This window comes from Pongo abelii, chromosome 15, assembly GCF_028885655.2.
Source record: "Pongo abelii isolate AG06213 chromosome 15, NHGRI_mPonAbe1-v2.0_pri, whole genome shotgun sequence".
Taxonomy (NCBI): Eukaryota; Metazoa; Chordata; class Mammalia; order Primates; family Hominidae; genus Pongo; species Pongo abelii.
In genome coordinates this window covers 26,337,560-26,360,884 of record NC_072000.2, presented here as the reverse complement: position 1 = coordinate 26,360,884, position 23,325 = coordinate 26,337,560, and the positions used below count along the sequence as shown (strand labels likewise).

The following is a 23,325-nucleotide window of genomic DNA, read 5'->3' as shown; positions in this document are numbered from 1 at the left end:
GCTGCTAAAAAAATCCAAACTATAACCCAACTACCAACAACAAACCCCACAACCATACTGGATCTGTGGCTCCAACCTTTGTACAAAAGACAAAGGTGATTCCTTTATTGTTATTTGTAATGTGGCTGTACCTTTAATTGGAACTCGCTGGGAGGAAAAGGGTACAAGGCCGTGGGATCTGGGGGAAAGCAAATCAAGTTGGGTGAAATTATTGTAAAAGAAGGGATTGGGAGTTGGGACTCTGGGGTTTAGTTCCACCTCTACACTGAAAAAGGAGGCAATTCTTAAAGAGTATAATCTCCTTTAGGGACTTACTGGACTCAGAACAAAAGGTGGAGGTATGTAGGGAAGGGACAGGGCAGGATAAAGCTGACCGTGAGAAAGGGAAACAGATGAGTTGGGAACTAGACAGATCTGGAAAAGCAGCACAACAGAAGCAGGAAAAGTGTGGGAGACAGAAAACTAGACTATCAGCGAAATCTAAGATCCAAGAATTGCATTTGGTCAGTGAGAGAGGACGGAGGTAGTGCGAGGAGGAAGGGAGAAGAAAGCAAAGGAAGGAATAGAGGAAGGTGGACAGAAATTAGGTCAGGTAGGAAGCTCCAGAAATCCTAGGGATGCACTTCTGTAGCAGAATAGAAGTCTAGTGCTCAGTATTGTAATGAAAACAAAGGTCTTTTGCCCTCAGATTCATGATCAATAAAATGAAAAGCTTTTCAGGTCCTGTGGAGCCTCCAGGTTTGTGGGAAGTATATGGTGTGTGTTATTAAACAGCTACCTACCCCACAGTGACTGAGGGCTGAGCCCTCATGTAGGGCTTTCCTACACAAGCTGGCGTTGGGAGGTACAGGCCCCTCTTCAACCCATCTCTGGAATGCAGTCAGAACCATGGAGACCTCAGAACCCCACTCTTGGCAGAACATGCAACACCCAGATGATTCTTCCCACATCAGCCTTTCCAGTGGGGGTAACCTCCTGGACCACGTATCTGAATCTTAGGAAGACTGACACCAGATGCTTGCCAAAAAAGGGACCTCGGCTAGAAAATCTTTTTCATGAAAACATTTATTAGATGCCAGCTGTACATGGCCTAAACTGTGTATGAGCTGTTAAAGGCTTGACTGCCTGGCTAGAACCAGGAAAACTGCTGTCCCCTTTTCATGTTCACAGAACAGCTGTTTCTTATAGTTGGGCTAATCCTATGGCCTGCAAAGGAGGTAAAACTTTTTTTTTTTTTTTGAGACGGAGTCTCGCCCTGTCGCCCAGGTTGGAGTGCAATGGCGCGACCCTGGCTCACTGCAACCTCTGCCTCCCGAGTTCAAGCGATTCTCCTGCCTCAGCCTCCTGAGTAGCTGGGATTACAAGCGCACCCCACCACACCCGGCTAGCTTTTTGTATCTTTAGTAGGGACGAGGTTTCACCATGTTGGCCAGGCTGGGTTGGCCAGGCTGGTCTCGAACTCCTGACCTTGTGATCTGCCCGCCTCAGCCTCCCAAAGTGCTGGGATTACAGGCGTGAGCCACCGCGCCCAGCCAGGAGGTAAAAATTTTAAAGCAAGACTTAGCTGAACTGCAATGGAACCAGAGATGAGGGCACTAAGCCAAGCTTCCCAGGCAGTGATCTAACAGCTTGTTCTTGATGTCCCAGCTCTTTTGCTCTGAAGACAGATGGGGAATGTGAAGGCTCTCTTCTGGCTGGATGAAGCATCTAGGTGATAGAAAAGAAATCCAGAGACAGGCTGAGGAAGGGAGGCAGGAGTTGCTTTTTATTGACTTGGAAGTGGGCTCTTCAGTGAAGTCCCTTTGGGTTTAAGAGCATTTTCCTGCTTCCTTTGTTCTTCCTGCAACTTCTGCTGCCTGAGCTGCCATGCTTGTAATCCAGCGTCCATTTCCTGTGACAGCAGTACAACTCGTCTCTGAAACAGACAGGAAAACAGTGTGGATAACATCTGGGACTTCAGCGCTATACTATATATCCTTCCACTTACAAATTCAGAGGTTTCATCTGGAAAATGACGCTGCTGACTCCCCAGTGGGACCAAGTTCTGGCTTGGGAAGCAGAGGGAGACAGCAAAATGTGCAGCAGGATGTCTACTACTGGTTCCTGTCCTGGGAGTGCCCCACTCTCTTCTTCCCTTCTCACAGTGCTATTAAAACCTTTGGCTGGGGCCAGGCACGGTGGCTCACACCTGTAATCCCAGCACTTTGGGAGGCTGAGGCAGGCGGATCACCTGAGGTGGGGAGTTCAAGACCAGTCTGACCAACATAGAAAAACCCTGTCTCTACTAAAAATACAAAGTTAGCTGGGCATGGTGGCACACGTGTGTAATCCCAGCTACTCAGGAGGCTGAGGCTGGAGAATCGCTTGAACCCGGGAGTAGGTTGAGGCGAGCTGAGATGGCGCCATTGCACTCCAGCCTGGGCAACCAGAACGAAACTCCGTCTGACAAAAAACAAAAACAAAAAAAAACCTTGGCTGTTATTAATAAAACCTCTGTATGAGGGGTACATGTTTGCTTAGGTGCAACACAGCTCAAGACAAATTATGATTTAAATGTTTTCCTTCCAGGTAGCCCTGGCTGTTGCTCTAGCCACTCACTGCAAACGTCTCCCTTTCAGCTTTTCTTCGAAGCTGGCCTTTCATTGGGGGACCAGGGCGGCCATCTACAAGTAGAAGTGAGAGATAAGGCAAGTGTTAGAGACGGTCTGCATCACCTTGTGCAAATACTGTGATAGGAATAAGGGAAGAACCAATCTCTAGCTCCTCTCTTCCATTTCATATACATTGTAGCTTAATTATCCTAAAATATGTCCATCATCTTCAAGGGTGAGGTACGATAACCCAGAATAAGCTCCTAGACATATTACTACTCTTTTTCATTTTATTTCATTTATTTATTATTTTTTGAGACAGTCTCGCTCTGTTGCCAGGTGGGAGTGCAGTGGTGCAATCTCGGCTCACTGCAACCTCTGCCTCCCGGGTTCAAGAGATTCTCCTGCCTCAGACTCCCGAATAGCTGGGACTACAAACACGTGCCACCATCCCTAGCTAATTTTTGTATTTTCAGTAGAGACGGGGTTTCACCATGTTGGCCAGGATAGTCTTGATCTCTTGACCTCGTGATCCATCCGCCTCGGCCTCCCAAAGTGCTGGGATTACAAGCGTGAGCCACCGTGCTCGGCCTTTTTTATTTTATTTTTTATTTTGAGACAGACTTTTGCTCTTGTTGCCCAGGTTAGAGTGCAACGGCATGATCTCAGCTCACCACAACTTCCGCCTCCCAGGTTCAAGCAATTCTCCTGCCTCAGCCTCCTGAGTAGCTGGGATTACAGGTGCCCACGACCATGCCCGGCTAATTTACTACTCTATTTCACTGAACTCTCATTAGCCTTGTATTTGAGGTCCTCTGCAATGCTGAATCTACTGCTTTGTCTTCAGAAACTCTTGGCCAGGCGTGGTGGCTCACACCTGTGATCCCAGCACTTTGGGAGGCCGAGACAGGTGGATCACGAGGTCAGGAGATTGAGACCATCCTGGCTAACACGGTGAAACCCCATCTCTACTAAAAATACAAAAAATTAGCTGGGCGTGGTGGTGGGCGCCTGTAGTCTCAGTTACTGGGGAGACTGAGGCAGGAGAATGGCCTGAACCCGGGAGGCGGAGCCTGCAGTGAGCCGAGATCACGCCACTGCACTCCAGCCTGGGCGACAGAGCCAGACTCCATCTCAAAAAAAAAAAAAAACACACAAACCAGAAACTCTTAAGCAATGTGATCACTGTTGTACTATGTATCTTTGCTAAATTCCATCCCACTCCACAATGAAATGCCCTCTTTTTTTCTTCCAGCCAAATCTTCATCCTTAGGTCCACTCAAACCCTAACTTTCCCAGAAATGCTAATCTCTTCAAGTCCATCAGCCTTCTCTTCTGAAAGAAGTACTGAATATTTAATATTCACCTATTTGCCTTGGGACATTTACTGTACTTTTTTTCTTTTTTTTTTTTTTTAAAGTGTTATTTAGCTACCTCAGGTCCTTTTGGAAAGGGGCAGAGTATTGAAATATTATTACTTATTATTATTTTTGAGACAAGGTCTCGCTCCATCACCCAGGCTGGAGTGCAATGGCATGATCTCAGATTATTACAACCTCTGCCTCCTGGGCTCAAGCGATTCTCCTGCCTCAGCCTCCCGAGTAGCTGGAACTGTAGGCGCATGGCCCTGAATACTATTACTTAATTTTTAAAACATCCATGCTTTGTCCCAGTTAGACTTTAAGTTCTTTGGGTCAGGGACTGTGTCGCTAGCTTTTGCTATTCACAGTATAGTGTAGCACATAAGCATGTTAATAAAAATCCATAAATATCTTCTGACTTGCTGAAAAGATGCAGTATCTGACCCAAGTAGTTTACTTTCTGCAAAGAAAGAAACAGAGTGCCCAAAAGTTTGAAGGCAAGACACAGAAGAGGTGTTATTTACCAGGAAGGGGAACCAATATTGTGTATGCCACATGTTTTACATTGGTTGTTTCATTTTATCCTTATAAGAACCACATGAGTTAGGTATTCTTTTACAGATATGGAAACTGAGACTAAGATAAAATTAAGTAATTTGTCCAAGACCACAGACTTAGCGAGAAGGAAAGCCTGGATTAAGAATAAGGTCCATAGGCTGGGCGCGGTGGCTCATGCCTGTAATCCCAGCACTTTGGGAGGCTGAGGTGGATCACTTGAGCTAAGGAGTTCAAGACCAGCTTGGGCAACATAGCAAGACCCTGTCTCTACTAAAGTTAAAAAAAAAAAATTAGCCAGGAGTTCAAGACCAGCTTGGGCAACATAGCAAGACCCTGTCTCTACTAAAAGTTAAAAAAAAAAAAAATTAGCCAGGTGTGTGTCTGTGGTCCCACCTACTTAGGGGGCTGAGGTGGGAGGACTGCTTGAGCCCAGGAGATCAAGGCTGCAGTGAGCAATGATCATGCCACTGCACTTCAGCCTGGGTGACAGGGCAAGACCCCATCTCAAAAAAAAAAAAAAAAAAAGAAGCAGTCATATGTAATTCCAGAATCTTTCCAATAGTCCATACTACTACAAGGAGATGCCAGGCTTCTTACAGTAAATAACGAGTAGAAAAAATCTTCACCATCTTCCTCAGTCACCAATTATCCAATTAAGCAGGATCATACTCCTAGAGATCAACAATAGGATATTAAATATTCACATCTCTGTGTTGTCAAGGAGGACTGGCCTATGTTCTAGTCTTGGCTTTGCTACTACCTAGCTGTATGATCATGTGCAATTCACTTCTGTAGGCCTCAAATTTCCTACTTGTACACTGGAGTCTCATAAGGAGAACGGGGAGTAGCTTCAACTTCTCTAAGGTCCTCCTTTCTAGGGCTAATATCCATTCTCCCTCTGTCTCTCTTTTGTAAGTAAAGGTAAAAGAATTTTCTGAAGGGAGCCTGCCATCCATAGTCTTCATTCTTCTACCCCTCTGAGACGCTTATTTCTGCAGCTTTTCAAAGAGCTCTCCCTGCATTTGGTACCAAATACTGAAAATTCACTAACCACAGAGAAAAGTGGTTCTTGGTTAAAAAAAATGTCCCCCTTGAAAAACGCAGAAGTCTTGTCACCCCCTTCCACCCTGGCGGCCCCAAGTCAGAATTATCTTCTGCTTATCTCCACAAGCCAAGATCCTGTTTAGCTTTACCTTCTTTAGTCGAAATGCAGTCTACAAAATAAACAAGAGGGCTTCTTTCCCCAAATTCCGTTTTCCAAATAAAAAGTTAAACACTTTTACACGCCCCCACCTTGATACCCCCAGCTCCCTGTCCAGGGGCGTTCCCTCTGGGTGAAAATCTCCCCTGTGGAGTTAACTGTCAGATCAGCGCTTACCCGCATATGACCAGTCTGGGAGCTCTGTAAGGGGCCCGTAGCCGGAGGGGTTGGCAGCCAGTCCCTGCCTGTGTGGAGAAAAACAGATCTGTGAGGACCTAGCCCAGCTTCTGGTCCCCCAGGTCCCCTCATCCCAGCACTCACTGTAGTCGCCACTGGCCGCCCGCCCAAGCGGCTGCGCTGCAGTGCAGCCTCCGGACACCTGCTGGGAGAACAGAGCAGAGTTGGGGGAGAGGCCGCGCAGCCGGATCAGGGGTCCTGTGCCCGTCCCCAACAGGCCCCCGAGTCCACGGTCCCTATCTATACCCACTCACTGAAGAGAAGAGTCGCCAAAGCAGCCATGCTGAGCAGGAGTAGCCGGGGTAGCCGGAAGTAGGCGTGGCCTCGGTGGCCACGCGCGACGCTATCGGGGAAGCAGGAAGTCGCCATCTTGAATCTGGGTTTTCAATCACGGGCTCCGCCATCTTGGGTCATCGTACGGAAGGAGAGACAAAACCGTGATCCAGGTTTTTGAGGTGAAAACGAATTGTCGTTCAGCGCATGCATTCTCAGTAGAAGTTGTGTCCTCCCAGATTAAGCCGTTCTGAACAGTTCCCACAACCTCCCTACAGCGGTCTCTAGTTCATTGAAATTGATATTAATAGTGACTTTGATTTCAGGAGTAACATCCACGTCATTCTACAGATCCTCGCATCACTGTAACACAGTTTTCCTAGACTAAGAAAAGTAATCAAATCTAGAGTTAATCGGAAATTGGGCCAGCCTGGGCAACATGGCGAAACTCCCTCTCTACAAAAAAATGAAAAATTAGCTGGGTGTGGTGGCGCATGCCTGTGGTCCCAGCTACTTGGGAGGCTGAGGTGGGAGGATCGCTTGAGCCTGGAAGGCCTAAGGCTGCAGTAAGCAGAGATCATGCCACTGCACTCCAGTCTGAGTAACAGAGCGAGACCTTGTCTCAAAAAAAATTCCGTATGGTAAATGCTGTATTAGGCGTAGATTTTACGGAGAACAAAACCAGACATCAATATCCTGATAGAGCTCTCGGTATAAAAGAAACAAGACAGGCCAGGTGCAGTGGCTCACACTTGTAATCCCAGCACTTTGGGAGGCTGAGGCTGGCGGATCACATGAGGCTGGGAGTTCGAGACCAGCCTGACCAACATGGAGAAACTCTGTCTCTACTAAAAATACAAAATTAGCCAGGCATGGTGGCACATGCCTGTAATCCCAGCTACTCGGGAGGCTGAGGCGGGAGAATTGCTTGAACCCGGGAGGCAGAGGTTGCGGTGATTCGAGATTGCGCCATTGTACTGCAGCCTGGGCAACAAGAGCGAAACTCCATCTCAAAAAAAAAAAAAGAGACAATCAAATGATGACCTACATGAATATTGTCATTGAGTGCTGGGAAAGGAAATACATGTTGTTTGTGAGTTTATCGTGTGAACTTGATCTACAGTAGACCATCAAAGATGACTTTCCTGAGAAAGGGGTATTGTATTGGAGCTAAGATGTGACATTCCATTTTTATAAGTGCTACCACCACACATTGCTTAATATTATCCTTGCAACAACCCTGTGAGGTAGGTACTAGAAAGTGGCAAACCCTGATTGGCGACTCCCCTCTTTTTATCACTTGCTATTCAGTACTGTCTTGGAGAAGTCATTTATCCTTCATTTTTTAATTTTAAAAATGCTTAATATGTTACATTTGTGAAAACGATCTAAAAGTGATAATGTGAGTGAAAGTGCTTTATAAATCCTGAAACTCCTACAAAAGAGCCCATTAACTGTCTGCCAGGTGTGAAGGGAAAATATCTTGGTCCTCTTCAAGCTGAGAACCTGGGAACAACTCAGGGCAAATGTGCCTCCAATTCTATTCAAAGTCATCTCTCTACTCACAGAGATAGATGCATATTCTGATTACCTCTTCTGGAAAGACTTATCAGAAGCTCAAAATAATGCAACCATCTGTCTCTCACCTACATGTGACCTGGGGGCCTCCAGTGAGGGGGCCTTGCTTTGAGCTGTCTCTGCCTTTCTGGACAGAACTAATGCTACTTCTTACATTTTCACGTCTCCCTAAAATGTATAAAACCAAGCTGTGCCCAGACCACCTTGGGCACATGTCTTCAGGACTTCCTGAGACTGTGTCACAGGCACATCCTCAACCTTGGCAAAATAAACTTTTTAAATTAAGTGAGACCTGTCTCAAATTTTGGGGGTTCACATTTTGGTAAGCACAGAGGAATTCTGAGTGGAGATGCCCTTGACCTTTAAAGAAAAATCTCCTATTGGCTGGGCGTGGTGGCTCATGCCTGTAATCACAGCACTTTGGGAGGACAAGGCAGGTGGATCACTTGAGGTCAGGAGTTTGAGACCAGCCTGGCCAACGTGGTGAAACCCCATCTCTACTAAAAATACAAAATTAGCCGACTGTGGTGGCGTGCACTTGTAATCCCAACTACTCGGGTGGCTGAGGCAGGAGAATAACTTGAACCTAGGAGGCGGAGATTGCAGTGAGCCAAGATCGTGCCACAGCCCTCCAGCCTGGGCGACAGAGCGAGACTCCATCTCAAAAAAATAAAAGAAATCTCCTATCGGTGCTTGGTACCAGCATGAGCTAACTTTATGGCTCAAACCAGTAGGACAATTTGCTGAGGTCTGAGAGCATCCCCTCTAGAGAAACCCTGATCTCCCAAAATTTGGTCGAGATCTAAAGTTTATTTTTTACAACTGCTTTTTTTGTTTGTTTGTTTTTGGAGTTTTACTTGCTTCCTGCATTTTCCTGCTTCCATGAGTTTGAACTCACTTCCAATTGGGAAGATGAGTTTTTTTTTTTCCTGCTTCTAGGCTGGTAGAGAACAGTCTACAGACTGAGCCCCATCACTAGGTAAGACACTGGTTTGGGATTTTGTCTTGCAAATTCCTTTTAAACGACTAAAGTTAGCATTTAACAGCCAGCAGGTGTTAATTTCTGCTTACACTTAGAACACTCAGAAATCATATAATTAGTGTGATCATCGTTAGTTTAGTAGTATTTTGTCATAGCTGAAATATGGTAATGAGATTAAAAAAATTTTTTTTTCTTTTGTTAAGGAGCTCAATAGTTAAAAGTCAGCTTAATTAAAAGGCTAACATCCAAGATGCATGTGTCTATGGATGCATGTGTGCATGTTTGTATTTAAAAGGCCTTCGTTAGGCCGGGCGCGGTGGCTCACGCTTGTAATCCCAGCACTTCGGGAGGCCGAGGTGGGTGGATCACAAGGTCAGGAGTTTGAAACCCGCCTGGCCAACATCGTCAAACCCCGTCTAAACCCCAAACTAAAAATTCAAAATTAGCTGGGTGTGGTGGTGCATGCCTGTAATCCCAGCTGCTCGGGAGGCTGAGGCAGGAGAATCACTTGAACCCCGGAGGCAAAGGTTGTGGTGAGCCGAGATCACGCCATTGCACACAAGAGTGAAACTCCATCTCTCTCTCTCTCTCACACACACACACACACACACACACACACACAAAAGAAAAGATGAGAAACTGGCCAGGTACTGTGGCTCATGGCCTGTAATCCCAGCACTTTGGGAGGCTGAGGTTGGAGGATCACTTGAGCCTAGGAGTTTGAGACTAGCCTGGGCAACATAGTGAGACCTTGCCTCTACTAAAATTTAATTATTGTGTGTGTGTGTGTTTTGCCAGGCATAGTGGCATGCACCTGTGGTCCTAGCTACTTGGGATGTTGAGGTCAGTGAGGTGAGAGGATTGCTTGAGCCTAGGAGTTCGAGGTCATCCTGGACAGTATGGTGAGACCCTGTCTCTACAAAAAATACAAAAAATTGGCCGGGTGGGATGGCACATGCCTGTAATCCCAGCACTTTGGGAGGCTGAGGCAGGCGGATAACCTAGGTCAGGATTCGAGACCAGCCTGGCCAACATGGCGAAACCCTGTCTCTACTAAAAATACAAAGATTAGCTGGGTGTGGTGGCATGTGCCTGTAATCCCAGCTACTTGGGAGGCTGAGGCAGGAGACTCACTTGAACGCGGGAGGCAGAGGTTGCAGTGAGCCGAGATCGCGCTAGTGCACTCCAGCCTGGACAACAAGAGTGAAACTCAATCTCGGAAAAACAAAAAACAAAAAGCAAAACAAAAAATTAGCCCCGTATGGTGGCGTGTGCCTGTAGTCCCAGCTATGTGGGAGGCTGAGGTGGGAGGATCACCTGAGCCTGGGGAGGTCAAGGCTGCAGTGAGTTGTAATCACACCACTGTCCTCTAGCCTAGGTGACAGAGCAAGATACTGTCACAAACAAACAAACAAACAAAAAACACCTGGGGTGGAGTGGGGCATATGCATTTAGGTGAACAATGTGTATAATATGAACACAGCATGCAAAAGTGGACAAGTACAATTATTTAACAGATGTGGGAGTCAAGGAGCCAGAGCTGGAGGACTTTGGGAGCAGGATGGGACGTTTCATTGGAACTAGGAAATCTGGGAAGAGAAGGGTCTTTAGAAGCGCCATCGCTCACGCCTGTAATCCCAGCACTTCGGGAGGCCGAGGAAGGCGGATCACAAGGTCAGGAGTTCAGCCTGGCCAATATGGTGAAACCTCAACTCTACTAAAAATACAAAAACTAGTCAGGTGCGGTGGTGGACACCTGTAGTCCCAGCTACTTGGGAGGCTGAGGCAGGAGAATCACTTGAACCCAGGAGGCAGAGGTTGCAATGAGCCAAGATTGTGCCACTGCACACTCCATCCTGGGCCACAGAGCGAGACTCCATCTCAAAAAAAAAAAAAAAAAAAAAAGAAAGAAGACAAGTTGAGCCTTTATATATATATATATATATATATATATATATATATTTTTTTTTTTTTTTGTAGAGATGGGGTCTTGCTATGTTTCCTAGGCTGGTCTTGAATTCCTAGGCTCAAGCAATCTTCCTGTCTGGGCCTCCCTAAATTTAACCTTTGATGTGGTTAGTGTGATACAGCAGGGGGACAATCCATGGGTTGTAAATACCAGAAAAGGGCTCCTCACCCAAACAGCTACCTCTCATCTCAGCCTCCCTGGACACAGAGATAGATAGATAGAGAGAGAGAGAGAGAGAGACAGAACCCCAGAGTGCTGACAACTAACATCATCAGCAATCTCAGGGACCTCATGGAACTCTGTTGGAGGGAGGGGTCTGGCACCTGGACAGCACTCATCTATGACTTCATCAGCCTCAGAAGCCACAGGAAAGCAGCTTCGTCATCCTAAACTGAATGTCTTTTAACCTCTGGACTTCAACTGGCAAAGACGAGTTAAGAATAATATGAAGCATCAGGCATCTGTGCTTCATGTGTTTCCTCTCTTAAACTGCTTTGCTTTTCAAGGGCATCATGCCCTGTATTTGGCTTTAACATTTTGTTATCCCAGCCTAGGCAGCACAGCAAGACTTTGTCTCTCTTTTTTTTTTTTCTTTTGAGACAGAGTCTCACTCCATCGCCCAGGCTAGAGTGCAGCGGCGTGATCGCGGCTCACTGCAACCCCCGCTTCCTGGGTTCAAACTATTCTCACGCCTCAGCCTCCCGAGTAGCTGGGATTACAGGCACATGCCACCATGCCCAGCTAATTTTTGTAGTTTTTAGAGACAGCCAAGACTGTTTCTTAAAAAAACAAAACGAAACAAAAAAAAAACCGGGCGCAGTGGCTCACTCCTGTAATCTCGACACTTTGGGAGGCCGAGGCGGGCGGATCACGAGGTCAGGAGATTGAGACCATCCTGGCCAATATGGTGAAACCGCGTCTCTACTAAAAATACGAAAATTAGCTGGGCGTGGTGGCGTGTGCCTATAATCACAGCTACTGGGGACGCTGAGGCAGGAGAAACCCTTGAACCAGGTCGTCGGAGGTTGCAGTGAGCCGAGATGGTGCCATTGCACTCCAGCCTGGCGACAGAGCGAGACTACATCTAAAAAAAAAAAAAGCTGGGCACCCCCACCTGTAGGCACCCACCACCAAGTCCCAGTTACTTGGGAGGCTGAGGCTGGAGGATTGCTTTAGCCCAGAAGGTCAAGGGTGCAGTGAGCTCATGTTTTGTCTAATATGTTTATCCAAATAGCCTCCTTCTGTTCTGTAAGTTTGTATTTATACAGTTACTTTTTTTTTTTGAGACAGAGTCTCCCTCTGTCGCCTAGGCTGGCGTGCAGTGGCGCGATCTTGGCTCACTGCAAGCTCCGCCTCCCGAGTTCACGCCATTCTCCTCCCTCAGCCTCCAGAGTAGCTGGGACTACAGGCGCCTGCCACCACGCCTGGCTAATTTTTTTTTATTTTTAGTAGAGACGGGGTTTCACCGTGTTAGCCAGGATGGTCTCGATCTCCTGATCTCATGATCCGCCCGCCTTGGCCTCCCGAAGTGCTGGGATTACAGGCATGAGCCACCGCCCCCGGCCCCTACAGTTACTTTTGTACAAGTGCTTTGCTCTGGGAAATTAGGTGCCTTGTAATTGTTGTGATTGATAATGATGACATTGGAGAAGGAACATAAGACGAAGGAAGCTGACTCTGGGTAGGCAATTCTACTTCATTTTGCAATCTCTTCCTTTTTGCATGCCTGTGAGAACATTCTAAGATTGGAGAAGTTGTGGAGAGAAGAGTGAACTGTTTGGGAATTCTGTCATTATCTCCCTTTTTAGGACAGTACAAAGAACAAATCACTGTCACCTCCTGCAAGAAATATGAGAACTGTGGCTACAAATCACTCAATACACTACTTTGCATATTATTTCCTTACTATTTACATAATTTATAGCGACATATTCTGCTTCTTTTCCCAGGGCTGTCAAATCTCTGCTATATCAGTACTGGCTAAATTAGGTGTTAAATGATTGAGCTTCAAGATGGGCAAATCATGACTTCGGACTACATTCCTCCTTGCCTGGCGGCTGGGAAATTCCGTAAGCTCTGTGTGTTTCTATCAGACTGGTCTCGAAGGCGGTGGCTCTCTGTGGATCTCCGCAGAGCGCCAACTTTGGCTTAAAAAAAACCCCAAAGCTAGATTGTCCAAAAGATATATAAAAGGTAGTTGTATTATTTACAAGCCATCTTTTAGCCTTAAAACGTGATGAAGAATTTCCAGTTCCCTTTTCTTGAGCTAATTCAGCAACTCCCTTTTTTGTTAGGTCCGCGCTGCTGCTAAGACTTGAGATGAAAGATGCTCCGGGGACTCCGGTATCCTGGGACCCCTCGGCCCGACATTTTTGATTAAGCGCTGCCTCCTGGCGGCGGCTCTGCTGCCCGACGCCTTCCCACCCTAGTGGAGCCCACTTTCTTTGGTTTGGAATCTGGAAGCTGATGCAACAGCTACCCCGAGGGGGCGGGGAGTCGGGAACCCGGGGTGGAAGAGACGGCCTTCGGGAGACCCCTCCTCTGGCTCCCAGCAGGCACATTCCTCGCCCCGCCTCCCGCCCCCGCCCCCGCCCCCCCAACAAGGGGCTTCCCGTCTGGGGGCACTACCCAGATTCAGCCAAGCATCTCGGGGCCGGAGGCAGTTGTGGCCACGGGTTGGGGCGCTCGCCCAGACCCCTGTCTGGCCGCCAGCTTATGCAGAGTTGGGAGGGAGGGAAGAGGAAGCTGAGCATTCATGGGGTGGAGGACCAGTCTCTAAGGGTATCCGCGGTCATTTTCATTTCCCCGCAGCAATCCAGCTGTGCGGGAGCGAGGAGCGGACAGGGGAGCGGTTTGCGAGGTCTCGGGGCTTGGACCTTTGCGCGCCCTTCGCCTACACCCACCGCAACCCCCTCTTCTAGCGCTTCCTAGAGTCGGGGGAAGGGCGGGGGCTGCTTGGCCAGGTGGAGGGAGCGGAAGGGACGCCTGTTGGGATGAGGTCCTGGTCCCCCAAGGCAGAGCTCGGGTGGGCCCCCACAGCCAGACTTGGGCCTCGGGGCTACCCTGTTCTTCAGAGGGGCAATGAAGGCGGACGGTGGCTGGGTCCGAGCTTGGGAAGGCGTTGTCCTAGGGCCGCAGACTGGGGGCCCAAAGGAAGGAGGGAAATAAAAGGGAGACAAACGGCAGGGAGGGGCCCGGAGAAAGCGCGGGTGGATTGAGGGGTGGGGATGGGAGAAAGGGACAAAGGTGAGTGAGGCCAGCAGTTTGGGCGGGGGCGGAAGGGGGATGGGAAGGGCCAAGGGATAGGCCGGCGAGGATCGCGGGCTAGGGGGGAGATTTTCAGGGGTAGAGCAGCGGGCCGGCTCATGGTGGGGAGTTGAGTATATGCTTCGAAGTCCGCTGTAGAGCCCACTTGCATATGCGTGAACCTGAGCGTTCACCTCCCTCGGCCTTTTCCTCCTCTGCCCTTCACCCTTTCGCGGCCGTAGCACTTAGCTCTCGCCATCTCCACGCCGACCCAGACGAGTCACCTGAGCCTGGGTGTGAGGTAGAGCAGATAAGAATTTCCTGGATCCAGGGAAAGAGTGTTAGATGATAGGCTTTTTGTTTTGCTTTGCTTTTCCCATTAATGAAACAAAAGTCCGTTTCAAATCATTCTAGACCTCCCAGTAAAACTGTGAAAGCCATACTTTCTTCTTTGCCTTTAATGCATTACTGTCAAAAAGAGTACCTCCGGGTACTCCTTGCTTAGGAGCCAGAGCGGCAGCCAAACAGGAGGGCCTGGAGAGCAAATTCAAGGACATGCGCAGGAGCCTAGCCACCTGGGAAATCAAATAAATAACATAGTTCATTCATTCACTTATTAACCCAGCAAACATTTATTAACTGTCTATGTGAGCCCTGCACTGCGGGGATACAGTGGTGAACAAAGCTCTTGTGATGCTTACATTCTAGTGGGGGTGGTGACAGCAAACAAATGACACCGGGAATGGACAATATCACTGGGAAGCATGTTCCAGGCAGGGAGAACAGGAATTGCAAAAGCTGTGAGGCGGGAGCATGCTTGCTGTGTGGCCGCGGCAGGGAAGCCAGTGAAGCTGGAGTGGAGTGAGGAAGACAGCAGGGAGGCCCATGCAGACAAGGACAGCTTCTCTCTTCCTAGGACTTCCCTCACAACTTGGACCCGACCCCAGAGTGCAATTAAGGGGCCGGCAAGTTGGGTAGCAGGCTGAGAATGTCTAAAGGACACTAAAATATCTTTGGAATAATTCAGGTATTTGGTGCCAGTGTACTATGATTTCTGTGTCTTGGTGAAATATGAGTTGGCTTTCATCCAGTGACATAGACTTATTGACAACTCCTTACCTGGACTGCTTGTGTCTGGAGTAATTTTGCAACAGACAGGTGCAAATTGCAGGGTGTAGCCCTGGGCCCAGCCAGCTGACAGTTGCTTAAAGGCATTAGTCACAGTTGTAATTCCAAAAATTCATGATGCACTGTGAAGTGCTGCTCCCTGAGGGCAAGAGATTTATACTATTATCTACATTTTAAGTGGTTTACTATGCTTACCAAGAAGTTGTTTGCTTCAGAAGATTGCATGTGATGAAGATATGTAATAATTTCTTTTTTTTTTTTTTTTTTGGACTGGAGTGCTCACTGCAACCTCCGCCTCCCGGGTTCAAGCGATTCTCCTGCCTCAGCCTCCCAAATAGCTGTGATTACAGGCGCCCGCCACCACGCCTGGCTAATTTTTGTATATTTAGTAGAGACGGGGTTTCACTATGTTGGCCAGACTGGTCTCAAACTCCTGACCTTGTGATCTGCCCGCCTTGGCCTCCCAAAGTGCTGGGATTACAGGCGTGAGCCACCGCGCCTGGCTGATGTGTAATAATTTCTAATTTTGAATATAAAAAGGCTTACACAATTTGTATTCCAGGAAAATTGACATTTCCCCCACCTCTGCTAAGTAAACATTCGACAGATGTTTAAATAAAACTGGTCTGAATGGATGCCAACTCATTAGTCTGCCCAGGGTGCCACTGCCCAGTTGGCTCTTACCTGGCGACACACATTGATATCACCTGAACCAATTAGAGATCTCAGCTGTGAGTGAGCTTGCTTGGTGTCTAAATGTGTGCTTGGCTGTCCCCCTATAAGTGGTCTTCCTTGGCTTGCATTACCTCCCCTTGGCTTGCTTTAGGGGCTGAAATGGCACTGACACTCTTGAGATGGGACTGCAGAGTTTCCTTCCCCTAACCATGGGATCATATCCCCTCTGCAGGACTAAGGATAGTACACGAGTGGGAGATGAGTAGGAAATGGGATGAGTGGAGTTGCAAGAGGCATCAGAGGTCACTGTCAATGGAGGGGAAAGCTTAAGTGCTCAGTAAATGTAGGGCAACAAGGAAGAGGGGGGTGGGGCTGAGGTAGGGAGGAGAAGGAGCTGAGACTCAGGTATTTGGTGCCAGTGTAGTAGAGAAGGTGCCTGGAGGCTGGCAGGCACTGAGGTGCTCTGGGTCTGACCAGGCAGTCCCAGCTCCAGCCCGCCCCCTGGCCCCTCCCCGCTGCCGGCCAGAGTCACACATGTGTTTTCCTGTTTTCCATTTCAGTCCCCGTTACCCTCTGCTTTTTCTGCTCCTCAGAGTCAACAGCTGCTGCAGCGTGAGCCATACCCTTGGTTCTCCTAACTAGCACCTTCTCTTCTCCCCTGACTCAACTGGTAGTCCCTCCTCCCCGCACCTGCCCAAAGGTCACTGGACAGGTAAGAGGTGGGAGAGGAGGGACAGTGGGCGAGAGAGGAAGTGCAGGAGGAGGATGGAGTCCTAAAAATTGGCTGAATGGAGACCCAAGAGCCTCCTGTTTCTTGATCCCAGCCCTGTCCCTCCCTGGGCTGAACCTTCTGCCCAGAGACTTCAGCCCTTCCTTAATGGAAGCCCTGGGCACAGGAGTAAACAATTTCTTTTTTGTTTCACTTTTTTTTTTTTTTTAAAGAGACTGTCTTAGCCACAGTGGAAGATAGAAAAACAAACAGAGAACTGGGGAGGGAGGAGCTGAGCTTCTAGCTTGGAGTGATGGGGAAATCTAGTCATACCAGAGTGTATCTGTTTTCTGTTTCTGTTGTTAGGGGAGGCAGCACAGACTGATTGGAGCCAGGCAGGCAGGACATGGGGTCTCTGGGAGAGAAAGTGTGTTCTTACAGTAGTTCCCTGAGCTTGGCTGAGGAGCCAAGACCCTGAATTATGTGCTAGTTCCTGGAGGAAGTGTGTTTGGTGTTGCCATTCGAGGGTGAGGTTAGGGTGAGGGGCTCCATTGGCTGTTCTGCCCGGCACTGCATACTGGAGGCCCTGCTGCCAGTTTCTGAATCAAATTTCTTCCACAGGCTGTAGGATGAGTGTTGTTGTCCTGTAGTCTTCACTGGGTGTTCAGAGATGAATGCATCTCAGACAGGGAAAGGCAACAAGGGCTGCTGTTATCTTATGGGGTTTCTCATGTAAAACCAGGGGTGGGCTGGGCGCGGTGGCTCACACCTTTAATCCCAGCACTTTGGGAGGCTGAGGTGGGAGGATCACGAGGTCAGGAGTTCGAGACCAGGCTGGCCAGCATGGTGAAACCCCATCTCTACTAAAAATACAAAAATTAGCTGGGCGCGGTGGCAGGCACCTGTAATCCCAGCTACTCGGGAGGCTGAGGCAGGAGAACCCGGGAGGCGGAGGTTGCAGTGAGCAGAGATTGTGCCGCTGCACTCCAGCCTGGCGGACAAAGCAAAACTCCGTCTCGGGGAAAAAAACCCCCAAAACCCAAAAACCAAAAAAAAAAAAAAACCTGGGGTAGAAGAGCCCCTTTGGGAGAGCCTAGGAGTGTTGCTGGTCCCAGGTTGCCTGAATGGTGGGGCTGCCTGAATGATGGAAGCATTACCGTAAGACCCAGGGTCTCAGAGAGAAATGTGAGCTGCCAAAGATGGTGCCTTCTTGTCCAGGGTGCTAGGTAGTGGTTGAGAAAAGAGGGGTCTTCATGTTCTCTATGCATGGCAGCCTCCCTTGCCTAGTGTGCATGGGCAGACTGAAGTAGGTTAGAGTCCACTAGCACTTCCTGGTGCTACCACTAGAGCGTGCTGTTTGCTGGAGTGTGGGTTTTACCCCCAGCAGATTTCTGTCTCAAAATTCCACAGACAGGACTTCACTTTTCAGATGCTACCAGTCAGGAATGAAACCCTGTACACTTCTCTCTCCATTCTCCCTCACAGTTTTCCCTTCCTTTGTCCCTCCTTCCTTCCTTTCTTTTACGTCATATTAGGACACATGCCCACCCCTTGGTGCCAGTGAATTTGGTCTTAAAAGGGCAGGCGTGATGATGTGTTTGTATTTTTTTTGTTTGCTTTAGAAGTGGGCACCCTAGCAATAGCAGCATTGCCAAGAGGACTTGTAATCACCTCTTATCCCTGCAAAGAATGAGAAAGGGGAGGGGCAGCCAGGAAGGAGATTAACAAACTTTGTTGGAGCCTTTTGTCTAGGCTATCGACTGAAGGATGACAAAGACTTTCTTTCTTTTTAATCTAGTCTGCTTACATCTTCCCCCAGGTAATTAATGTAGATAATTCCTGTCCAAAAGCAAGGTCTAAGGTGGCACCGGTGGCTCACGCCTGTAATCCCATCACTTTGGGAGGCAGAAGCAGGTGGATCAGTTGAGGCCAGGAGTTCAAGACCGGCTTGGCCAACATGGCGAAACCTCGTCTCTACTAAAAATACAAAAATTAGGCTGGGCACGATGGCTCATGCCTGTAATCCTAGCACTTGGGGAGGCCGAGGTGGGTGGATTGCCTGAGTTTAGGAGTTTAAGACCATCCTGGTCAATATGGTGAAACCTCGACTCTACTAAAAACACAAAAGATTAGCTGGGCGTGGTGGTGTGCACCTGTAATCCCAGCTACTCGGGAGGCTGAGGCAGGAGAATTGCTTGAACCCAGGAGGTGGAGGTTGCAGTGAACCGAGATTGCACCACTACACTCCAGCCTGGGCGACAGAGTGTCTGTCTCAAAATAAATAAAATAAAATAAAATAAAAATACCAAAATAAAAACACAAAAATTAGCCAGGTGTAATCCTAGTTACTCAGGAGGCTGATGCATGAGAATTGCTTGAACCAGGAGGTGGTGGAGGTTGCACTGAGTCAAGATCGTGCCACTGCACTCCAGCCTGGGGGACAGAGTGAGACTCTGTCTCAAAAAAAGAAAATAAATAAATAAAAAATAAAATAAAATAAAAGGAAGGCCTAGAGACTAAGGCAGGCCAGGGGGATGGGGAGATGGAGAGATAGTATGCTTGTGTGATTAAGAGTGTGTGAGCTCTGGTGGTTCCATGAGATAATATGCTTAAGTCCTTAGCAGTGTGCCTGGCCCAGTAAGTGCTCAATAAGTGATAGCAATTATTATTACAGGAGCATTTCGGAGAAAAGGAGAGTCTCCTCCAGAAGGATTTCAGATCATTGTGAGCCTGTCATGGGAGAAGCATGATCTCTGGGAACACTCACACCAGAATCCTCCTCCTAGATTAAATTAAAAGTTTGAAGAGCTAGCATGGGAAGATGTATGGTAGAGATATCTCCCAGAGATATTTAGATCTCTATTCTCTGTTTGTAGAATAACCAAAGAGGATTAGAACAGATATGAGAAGAAACAGACGGTTGGATTTCAGAATGGATAGGGTCTATTTCTGTTGGTGAAAGAGACTCAGAATACCAGATTTAAAGTAAATAATAAAGATAGCATAAACTATGTGATTTCGAAAAAATGCTCAGCTTCCTCTGCCTGTTCTGGGCCTGTCTGTCCAACAGAATTCAGTGAAATCTGATTTCCTCATATTCTTTTTTAATTTTTTTTTTTTTGAGACGGAGTCTTGCTGTGTTGCTCAGGCTGGAGTGCAGTGGCCTAATCTCGGCTCACTGCAAGCTCTGCCTCCCAGGTTCATGCCATTCTCCTCATTCTCCTGCCTCAGCCTCCCGAGTAGCTGGGACTACAGGCGCCTGCCACCACGCCTGGCTAATTTTTATTTTTTTGTATTTTTAGTAGAGACGAGTTTTCACCATGTTAGCCAGGATGGTCTTGATCTCCTGACCTTGTGATCCGCCTGCCTCGGCCTCCCAAAGTGCTGGGATTACAGGCATGAGCCACCGTGCCCGGCCTGATTTCCTCATATTTTTTAGGAAAGTGGAGTAAACTTATATTTGAGGAAGGTGTTTATAGGAATTTATGCTTATCCCAAATATCTTGGTATGTTTTGTCAAGAATGAAAAGGCACATGGGTCTGGTGGGGATGCAGTCAGATGTTTGATCTCTTGACTGTGTTTCTTTTGAAGTAGTCTGAGATTCAGACTTTGGGGCAGTGGCCCAGGCGTGGAGGCAACCCCCCAGTCTTTCTTTGCACGGGGAAGTGTGCAGAGTTCTCTTAGAATGCCCAGTCACATGGTGTAGAGACTGCTCTTACACTTCCTGTAATCTCAGCATGGGAACAAGCCTTTGTGTCACACTGTGCAACCTTCCTCCCTTTCTTAAATGCTTGGGGTGAGAGAGAAGAGAGGCTAGGGTGGGGCATGGAGGACACAGAGAGAGAGAGTACTGTGTATTCCTTCCCGGCTACTGTCCTGTCCTCAGCTAACTTGCTCTGGGACAGTTTCCCCAGGGCTACAGATACTGCACCCAGCTGACTGTCCTTTCTTCTGGGCCCCTGGTCCCAGAGCAGAGCTGACAAAGGAGATTCCTGAGAGAGCACCTTCTTATCACAGAAAGTGCTGAGCCAAGAGCTCCTAGCTGCCCCTTTTGCAGATGTGAAGGGCCAGTGAACCTTGGACCCAGATGGTTGCTTAATACTCCTTTCCCCCTCCCTCAGTCCTTCCTTTGTGGGCTGCCTCACCTCCTCCACCCTTCTTGCTTAAATCCATAGGCATTTGTCTGGTCTTCCCTTTTACTGCTGGCTGGGAAGGAGGAGCATCAGACCACAGATCCTGGAAGGCACTTCTCTCTCTGACTGCTGCTGGCACTGCCGTGAGAACCTGCTTATATCCAGGACCAAGGAGTGAGTGTGCGTTTCACCCTCTTCTCGTCTCCACTCACCTTGCTAACCCTCCTCTTTGCTGCCGTGCAGTGTCTAATTGCTTCTTCTCCCAAGTGCCTCTCACCCTAATATCTCTCCATTGCTTGACTAGCCTCTCCCGTTTTCCTCTCAGCTGTCTCGTGCTCGGTGTTTTCCAGCATGTGCTGCCTGGCTGCAGCTGTCTCCCTGCCTTGGCTCAGGGTGGTATCTCTCCAGCAGCAGCTCTGGGGTAGGGAGTGGCCATCAGCTGCCTCCAATCATCTCTAGGTTTTGTTGTACATTGGATCGCCCTTCTCTCATTCATACTTTTTTTGGGTGATTCAACGATGCTGATGTGAGGGATCTGATAGCAGGAGGCTTGGAATACCAGAGAATGGGAAAGGAAAAGCAAGCAAAAGAGAATAGCCTGTCTTGTTTCAGGGTGAGGTGGGTCTATTTGGGCTTTGCCAGGGCTGAAGACTCCAGCTAAGGGTTAAGGGATGCTCTTTGGGCAGGAGGATGGTTGTGGGTTTCCGGCAGATTTCTGAAGCCTTTAGGTTTGGCAGATGTAGAGTCCTTGGGGAAAAGAGCAGTGTCATCAGGCGCTCCCACAGATTAGCTGCTCATAAGGTTGGGTCCTAATGTTGTATCTCAGCACAGGTGATCCCTGAAGCTGAAATTGGAGGGAAGACGGGTTTTGGATAAGGCTGAAAACTCGGGGTCAAGCCATTATAGTTATTTTCTGGGAGCCACCACACTGCCCCCATGCCTGTCTTGTATTATAGCAGGCTCAGAGAGAACCAACATTTAGTGTTTTGTTTTAGATTTTGTTTTTTTTTTTGAGACAGAGTTTTGCTCTTGTCACCCAGGCTGGAGTGCAATGGCCTGATCTTGGCTTACCACAACCTCCGCCTCCCGGACTCAAGTGATTCTCCTGACTCAGCCTCCCAAGCAGCTGGGATTACAGGCATGTGCCACCACGCATGGCTAATTTTTGTATTTTTAGTAGAGACTGGGTTTCTAAATGTTGGTCAGGCTGGTCTCGAACTCCCGACTTTAGGTGATCTGCCCGCCTTGGCCTCCCAAAGTGCTGGGATTACAGACGTGAGCCATCGCGCCCAGCCCAAGATTTAGTTCTCTATTTGGAGAGTTGGGTGGGCAGCAATTTCCTAATGATGAGAGACAGATCCTTTCTGGCGAATGAGTGCTTTCTCTTAAAAATTCAAGTTGGAGGCCGGGCAAGGTGGCTCACGCCTGTAATCCCAGCACTTTGGGAGGCCGAGGCAGGCGGATAACCTGAGGTCGGGAGTTTGAGACCAGCCTGACCAACATGGAGAAACCCCGTCTCTACTAAAAATACAAAATTAGCTGGGTGTGGTGGTGCATGCCTGTAATCCCAGCTACTCGGGAGGCTGAGGCAGGAGAATCACTTGAACCCAGGAGGTGGAGGTTGCGGTGAGCTGAGATCGCGCCATTGCGCTCCAGCCTGGGCAACAAGAGCAAAACTCCATCTCAAAAAAAAAAAAAAAAAAAGAAAGAAAATTAGCCAGGTGTGGTGGCAGGTGCCTGTAATCCCAGCTACTTGGGAGGCTGAGGCAAGAGAAGCGCTTGAACCCGGGAGGCTGAGGTTGCAGTGAGCCGAGCCGAGATTGCACCATTGCACTCCAGCCTGGGCTACAGAGCGAAACTTTGTCAATAAAGAAATAAAGAAATAAATAGATAGATAAATATTCAAGTTGGGGTTGTTTTGATGAGTGAGCTGGAGAAAAGGTTATTTGGAGGTCTCCGCAGTGGTTGGTGAGCTGCCCATATTACCCTGTGTTGGAGGCGGGTAGAGGTTCTGTGTAATTGCCAACCACCTAATATATAGCATCATCTTTCTTCCTTAAAGGGCAATGCCAGAAAGCTGGTGAAGGGTTTCCTCTCCTCCACCATGGTTGACAGCACTGAGTATGAAGTGGCCTCCCAGCCTGAGGTGGAAACCTCCCCTTTGGGTGATGGGGCCAGCCCAGGGCCGGAGCAGGTAAAGCTGAAGAAGGAGATCTCACTGCTTAACGGCGTGTGCCTGATTGTGGGGAACATGATTGGCTCGGGCATCTTTGTTTCCCCCAAGGGTGTGCTCATATACAGTGCCTCCTTTGGTTTCTCTCTGGTCATCTGGGCTGTCGGGGGCCTCTTCTCCGTCTTTGGGGCCCTTTGTTATGCGGAACTGGGCACCACCATTAAGAAATCTGGGGCCAGCTATGCCTATATCCTGGAGGCCTTTGGAGGATTCCTTGCTTTCATCAGACTCTGGACCTCCCTGCTCATCATTGAGCCCACCAGCCAGGCCATCATTGCCATCACCTTTGCCAACTACATGGTACAGCCTCTCTTCCCGAGCTGCTTCGCCCCTTATGCTGCCAGCCGCCTGCTGGCTGCTGCCTGCATCTGTAAGTGGGGCTGGGGCAGGAGATGGTGGGTGGAGGGCTGGACAGAGGCTGGGATGTGAGTGCAGTCTGGGAGTAAGAAG

General features: G+C 48.5%; 2 protein-coding genes across 16 annotated transcripts in view; one reads left to right on the top strand and one right to left on the bottom strand.

Annotated features, from left to right (window-relative positions):
* The window catches only part of SLC7A7 (solute carrier family 7 member 7), a 61,818-nt gene that overhangs the window by 1,528 nt on the left and 36,965 nt on the right, over positions 1-23,325 (top strand). Inside the window, exons 1-6 of one of the 9 annotated variants that reach the window (XM_054529606.2) lie at positions 12,188-12,431; positions 12,700-12,819; positions 13,045-13,093; positions 20,685-20,822; positions 22,705-22,836; positions 23,041-23,245. In XM_054529606.2, coding sequence (XP_054385581.1) covers positions 22,747-22,836; positions 23,041-23,245 — 295 coding nt within the window. In that variant the 5' untranslated portion in view covers positions 12,188-12,431; positions 12,700-12,819; positions 13,045-13,093; positions 20,685-20,822; positions 22,705-22,746. 9 annotated transcript variants of the gene reach the window in all.
* On the bottom strand, positions 1,048-6,352 carry MRPL52 (mitochondrial ribosomal protein L52). Of its 7 annotated transcripts, XM_054529871.2 has the most exons (6): positions 6,195-6,256; positions 6,033-6,093; positions 5,889-5,956; positions 5,108-5,181; positions 2,599-2,663; positions 1,048-1,915 (listed from the first exon to the last, which is right to left on the bottom strand). In XM_054529871.2, exons 5-6 carry the CDS (start codon positions 2,641-2,643, stop codon positions 1,766-1,768), a joined length of 195 nt encoding a protein of 64 aa, XP_054385846.2. In that variant the 5' UTR covers positions 2,644-2,663; positions 5,108-5,181; positions 5,889-5,956; positions 6,033-6,093; positions 6,195-6,256; the 3' UTR covers positions 1,048-1,765. The 7 variants fall into 7 exon arrangements, with proteins under 7 accessions (XP_054385846.2, XP_024087392.3, XP_002824611.4 ...); XM_024231624.3 differs by lacking the exon at positions 5,108-5,181 and having other exon boundaries at positions 2,592-2,663; positions 6,033-6,090; positions 6,203-6,352; XM_002824565.5 differs by lacking the exon at positions 5,108-5,181 and having other exon boundaries at positions 6,033-6,090; positions 6,203-6,352.

Coding starts and splice junctions, on each gene's coding strand:
- MRPL52 (XM_009248909.4), bottom strand. CDS start 6,317: ATGGCGACTTCCTGCTTCCCCGATAGCGTCGCGCGTGGCCACCGAGGC. Junction 5,957..6,032: donor GGCGGCCAGTGGCGACTACA/GTGAGTGCTGGG, acceptor TTCTCCACACAG/GCAGGGACTGGCTGCCAACC. Junction 2,664..5,888: donor CCCAGACTGGTCATATGCGG/GTAAGCGCTGAT, acceptor TTCTACTTGTAG/ATGGCCGCCCTGGTCCCCCA.